The sequence below is a fragment of the Microtus ochrogaster genome, linkage group LG7_11 (assembly GCF_000317375.1).
Source record: "Microtus ochrogaster isolate Prairie Vole_2 linkage group LG7_11, MicOch1.0, whole genome shotgun sequence".
NCBI classification, from domain to species: domain Eukaryota; kingdom Metazoa; phylum Chordata; class Mammalia; order Rodentia; family Cricetidae; genus Microtus; species Microtus ochrogaster.
The window spans coordinates 14102627-14109378 of record NC_022032.1 but is presented as its reverse complement, the minus strand read 5'-3'; the positions used below and the strand labels follow the sequence as shown (position 1 = coordinate 14109378).

The following is a 6752-nucleotide window of genomic DNA, read 5'->3' as shown; positions in this document are numbered from 1 at the left end:
TTCAATATACTGAGCAGTTAAGTTTAACATTATTGATAAAAACACACCTCTATAAAAGTAAAAACAGTTAATATGATCCTTTATACTTTTATATCTTTTTACAACTAGAAAGGCTACAAAAAATAAACCTAGATTGTCACATTTTCAGAGGAAAGGGAATTCTGCAATTACACTTTTTTTAAATTTATTTTTTATTACATATATCTTGCTTACATTTATGTCTATGTATCTTTTATATGCCTGGTTCCTGAAGCGGCCAAAACAGGGTGTCAGATCCCTTGGGACTGGAGGTACAGAGAGTTGGGAGCTAATATGTTGCTGGGCTGAGCCATGCCTCCAGCCCCCAGTGATCACATTCTTAATGTAAAAATTGACTTATGATCAAAAGATGCTATCTGTTCATTCTGGGGACTATTTCTTTTCACTGATCACATTTATATGTCATTAGGAAATGACAGGGGTAACCAAACTGACAATTATTAAAGATCTTACACTAAGCAATAAATGTAGTAAGTAAAATATACATATGAAATGTTCATTTTCATTAAACATTATATTAACATATTGTTCAGATATTGGAAGAACATGAAATAACAACAAAAACTGCTCTGGGGCAGGAGAAACGGTTCAGCAGTTAAGAACACTTGCTACTCTCTTACAAGAGGTTCTGAGTTTGGTTCTCAGCAACCATATGCTGGTTCACTGCCATTCACCTGTAACTCCCATTTCAGAGAACTCATTCCCTCTTCTGGCCTCTAGAGTTACCAAGCATGAATGTTGTGCACCTATATACATGTAGTAAACATTCATACATATAAAATAAATCTTAAAAAAAGTTTCTTAGGAAAGTACCAGCTGTTATTCTCTGGGTGCTCACTCAGAATCTCATGCTTGGAATGCCCAAGATGTTTTAACATGAAAGCAGCATACTGAATGCATCACACTGGTATCAACAATCAATGGTTAGTATAATTTCTGTCTAGCTTGATCTGATATATCTTTTTATCTGTGCCTGCCTACTACTGCTGATGCATTATCAAATAGTATGATAGTTTTTTATATTTATACTTTGAATAGTGCTTGGATATTTTCCTTTATATTATTTGTCATAAATATGTATGTTTTTATATTGTACTTAAACCTAAATTACCAAATATTGAACACATTTCTCTTATTTGTATTCTCCAGTGCTATAAGTTTTCTGAAGGTGCAAGAGGCTGCCTTGGGTGCTCCTCAAGTCCTGCTGTCCCCCAAGTACTCGCCATCAGGAACAGGTCTCACTGTGACATCAGGACTCTGTATAATCACAGTACTGACTCCTGGCTGGCTGGCAATGTCAGCTGAGGTAACAGAACAAGCTAGAAGCTGATGAGCAAGGGAGTGAACTGTTCATATGGAGACCAAGCACTGGATGGGACTTGTACAGACATAAACACTTCCTTTCCTTTAGTCTCATGTATGGACCTATGCCCATGCTGTCTCTGAAGCTTTACTATTGCTCAAAGTATCGAAGGGGAGCTGAGAAACGCTAGTTTATAATGTAGAACAGGAGGATGATCTCAAATGTAACTTTATGTTGGCTCTTTTTTATCACATACAATATTCAGAAACAAACATAAACCACCGCCTTTGACTTCCTCAGTGTAACATTCCAGAAGCACACCAGCCAAGTCCATTACTTAAAATCCAAAGTGACTTTATAGAGCATGACTCAAATTTTCTCAGATTATAGCCCCTCCCCAGAGTCATTCTTAAGCAGCAATTAGCAAAGTGTTGGTCAACTGATGAGTGCTTGGCACAGAAGGGGCTATAGGACGTGGAATGACAAGCCGTGTTCCTTACACTTCGCTAGAGAGAAAGTCCCAGGTAGAGAGAGTGTCATTAAAACGGTAGGCGTGAGAAAAGAATATGAGGGCCCTAACAGTACAGGACAAGAATGTGGGCTGAATACAGGACTCTACAAATCCCAACTCCTTTGTCAAGGAGAAGTGGAAGAACTTCATTTTGGATGCAGAGATGATACTGACTTGGGACAAGTAGAAGATGAACTGCTCAGCTAATTATTTAGTTCTGCATCTCAGGGCTAATATATCTGACAGTGAGATAATAATAATAAAAAATAGGGTTTGAAGCTTGAAAGGAAAAAAACTAGTCAATTAAGTGATAGAAAGGTCCATCCTGATAGATTTTTCCGCCTCTCTGCATTCACTGTCTGAAATGTCAGGGAACAGTGGTACGCCGTTCCTTTTTGTTTTCACCTTTCCATCTCTTCCTGATGTTTGGAAAACCCAGGATGTGCATTTTGTCCAACTGGGAAGTAGTGACATATCTGACTAAATGAAATTTCTTATCTCCTGTTCTTCATGTTCTAAAGCCACGGGAAGAGCCGGGGAGCTCTTGTGGCCAGGCAGGAGTCTCTGCCAAGAATCACATGTGTGGTAAAAGAGACGCTGTCGGGGAAAGAAGGACCTCACTTCTCCACTAAGTACAATATGGATTTTTTTCTTGTTTCTTTTTGTTCTGGGTTTTTTTTTTTAATGTATATTTGAGGCAAGGTGTAGTCAAGACTGGCAATGAGCTCTTGATCTTCTGGCCTCCACCTCCCAAGTGCAGGTGCGCACCACAACCGACCACTAGTTGAACCTGTACTCCTGTAGTTAGTGTCTTGCTGATTCACTTTCTAATATTTAATCCTCTACATTTGCAAGTGTAAAATGGCATGCTAGTGAGAGTAATTATCGTCCTTAGTGAGACCTCATTAACCTAAGTCCTGAGGCTCTTTCCTTACTAAGGGTCTACAGAAGCCAGGAAAGTCTTATCCTTTGAAAAGGTCAAAAGAAATCCTGGCCTTTATTAGGATAAGAGACCCTGGGGAAGGAGTTTCTTTACTCAGAGTTATAGAAGGTAAAAGCTACTAGGTTTAATAACTGGCAAGGTCAGTTCTCTACACAGTTTGTACGCAGAGGCATACTTAGGAAGAATTTTCATGATATGACTATTAATAAAACCAGCACATGTGTGCTAAGGAACAGATATGTTCCGCGTGTAGTGGACTTCCCTGAGAGGGACCAGTGCTCTTCCCTCTGCTTAATGGCACCTTAAGGTGGACACTGTTTGGAGGAAAACAGATCCAATTAACAAGCACAATCCTTTGTGATGCAAAATGTTGTGTCAAGGACCACTCATTCCCAAAATAGTCTTCCAGAAAGGAAAGTAATGAAACCTGGTGGCTGAACTGTACATAAAAACTTAACAAAACAGTGTAGCGAAGTGATACAAAGTAAATGCTAAGGTCCTTGGTGCAGATGAAGAGAGGTTAGGTGAAGTCACTGAGAACCAAGAGTACTTCAGGGACTATACATTTATCCATAGGCAATTCTAAGGTTGGTGTGCATAATCTCATATAAAAAAATAGCTAAAGATACTGAACAGGTACAGAAACGAGACACCTTTAACTATATGTCTCCAACTCTTTAAAAGTGAACCAGAGCTGAGCAAAAAACAACAAGGCAGTAGCTAATTCTAAGACTATATTATATTAGTAAATAGATCTAAGATATTTTAACCAGATTTTGTGCAACTACAAAGTCAGAGATCTTATTTAAAGTGCAAAAGCAAACCCAAAACTTTCGTTCAGATATTCATTTTCTAATATTATTTTCTCATTATTCTACTCTGTCGCTCTGAGCCAATTAAGACTCCTCAGACAGTTAGCACAGTGATGGAATGAACACAGACATTTCATGCTTTCTCCTTCTGCAGTAGAGGCTTTGATGATCCAAAGATGTTTTTAAGAGACATCTGCAGAAAATACTGGTTAGTCTGAGTGCCAGTAGAAAAGGCTGAGGAGATCATTATCTCTAAGCAGAGACCACCATCTAGCCACGCCAACATCCTCTTCTTAGAAAACAAAGCGAGGGAAAAGCCAATTCTTATTCAATATATAAATGAAGTCAGTGCTATCAGAAAAATGTCTTCTGAATTAAGTCTCAGATGGTAATTAGATAAAATCTCTAGGAATCCTGATATTTCACTGGTAAGTTTCAAGGGACTCTGGAGTCCAATTAAATTCATCAAAAGGTTCAGTGAAAACCTGCTCTTCACTCGAATTATGTAAACATGAGCCAAAGCTACTTGGTGTGCACTGTAAAGAAAACTCCATTAGAGAAAAGTAAAATATGAGTGTAAATATTTATATCAGAATTAATGATAATTAGCATTAAACATTTATAGGGCAATTAATTACTACTATATACTGGTATTCTAAGACATTTACATATATTTTCTCCTATAAATAAAAATGTAGTATATCAAACTATCTTTATTTATAAGCAAGAACAACTATGGTTTAAAAAGTTTAGCAATTTGCCTATGGTCACACCCAGACTGGGATACAGGGTAAGTCTACTTATTGAGGTTTCAAAGGCGATCTGTGAATTTAGTTGTTGTACGGAACAGGTTAATGTTACAGAATACTCTCAATACTAACAAGGAGAAGCCTTAAGAAAGCAAGACAGATAAATAAAGTAGACTTTTATGCTTTTAAGCAGGCATATACATAAAGATAAAGAAAATAGAAATTTTAAAATTTGTGTGAAAAAATGTGTTGTGTGGGCCAACTTTATTTAAAATACAAATGAAAATGAATGATCAGGAAAGGATCACTATAGAGGAAATCAAAGGATATAGAATATAATAGAGTGATTAAAATTGTGATGAAAGGAGATATTGAAATGAAAGTCAAAATCAGGTCTTAAAGAAGACACTGAAAGAAGAATGCTGTAATTGGATGTTTTTGTCCTGACCGCCTGCTCCTAAATGCCCAACAGCTGCTTCTCAAATTACCACACAGAGGATTATATTAATTATAAATGCTTGGCCAATAGTTCAGGCTTTTTAATAACTAGTTCTTGCACTTAAATTAACCCATAATTCTTATCTACGTCCTGCCATGCAACTTGGTATCTTTTCTCAGTATGGTATTCTCATCTTGCTTCTTTGAATTTGCCAGTGGCTCTCTGACTCTGTCCTTCCTTTTTCCAGAATTCTCCTAGTCTGCCTCTTTTGTTTAATCTCTTCCTGCCCAGCTATTGGCCAATCAGCTTTTTATTAGCAAATGAAAATAACACACATTCATAGTGTAGAAAAACTGTCCCAGAGCAGAATATTATAACATAAACCAAGCGAATAATTTCTTTCTGAAACATACACAAGTGGGGTGACCCTCCTCCCCATGGCATAGCACAACACAGGTCTAATCCTTGGAAAGGCTGCCTTCTGCTCCTCACTCTGAACCCTCACCACTAGAATACCCTGGTTCCCAGGCTCTCTTGGACAGTTTTCTGGTTTTCTTTTTACTGATTCTACTGTTTGCAAACAACTCATGTGTTTTCATCTAACCTGTTAAATGTCATATTCACAAACCAATTCTTATGTATGATTCCCACCTCTTAGTTATTTTTAAGAGAGTTTATCTACATTTCTATCCACATGAGTCCAACACTATAGAGTAGAGGAATCTTCAAAGGGAATGGTCACCTTATAGAGACAAAGCTCAATTCTTGCCTTTGACATAGAGTAATTAGGTGGGGACACAGGTTCAAATGGTCCTATTATGTGTGTACAGGATTATCTAATAGGAAGGCTTATGTTTAGCATTTGAAAACCTTCATTGCTGGGTGTTTTATATATTTTTACCTGGTTTCAGAAAACAACAAACCCTAGCCAACAACCATCCCCAATGACAACAACAAAAAAGCCTACATCAAACAAACCCAGAGCAGTGGAGTTACTGTATTAATAACAATCCCTCAGAAATAAGTATGCATACTGGAAAGCTAGTCATAGTAAAAATAGTGTTGTCAAATGTCACACTCTTATAACAAACTAAAAAACTGTATTTTCTCTTGTTCATAGACATCACATTTGTATCTATATAGCTATGACCTTTGAATACAATTTCATGTGCTGATACACAGGAAAGTTATATTAATTTTCCCTTTACATTTCTTTACTGTTAACTAAATAAAGTTGAGAACCCAATGATGACTTTTGCTAGCCTTTCTATTTTTATAAAACCAGAGAGGCATTTTGATTTCATATTTTTGGATTCTTTTTTTTTATTCTTGATTTAACTTTACTGTATATATCAGGAAAATTCTCCCATTTCTTTTAGATTTTCTGCAATTTTGTGGAGTATAATTTTTTTTGTTTTTTTTTTTTTGAGACAGAGTTTCTCTGTGGCTTTGGAGCCTGTCCTGGAACTAGCTCTGTAGACTAGGCTGGTCTTGAACTCACAGAGATCTGCCTGCCTCTGCCTCCCGAGTGCTGGGATTAAAGGCATGCGCCACCATCGCCCAGCTGGAGTATAAGTTTTTAAGTATGTTTTCATGATTCTCTGGATCCCATTTCTGTCTGTTTCTATGTCTACCTCTGTACTTCTAAATTGCTTAATTTGGATCTTTTCTCACAACACAGATAAGAATCAATAGCTGGTATTATTAGCCCTAATGAACCACTAAAATAGTTTAAATGAAAGCATCAAGATTACTATAAATGTCTCACCTGTATGGATAGCCGTGATACTTTGAACGGAATATTGAAAGTAGGAAACTGAAGAAGAAGACCACCAGGCCTAATCCCACGAGGCATATTACTAGGAAGACAGACAACACTGTTAGGGGCTGAAAACATGCAAGTGATGCTTTTGAAATGCATCCACTATACAAACACTTACATGTCACAGTTCAGGC

General features: G+C 37.1%; 1 protein-coding gene across 1 annotated transcript in view; it reads right to left on the bottom strand.

Moving 5' to 3' along the window:
* The window catches only part of Tusc3 (tumor suppressor candidate 3), a 146576-nt gene that overhangs the window by 2414 nt on the left and 137410 nt on the right, over positions 1 to 6752 (bottom strand). The window contains exon 9 of the mRNA XM_005362535.2: positions 6565 to 6655. Coding sequence (XP_005362592.1) covers positions 6565 to 6655 — 91 coding nt within the window. The remainder of the gene's footprint in view (positions 1 to 6564; positions 6656 to 6752) is intronic.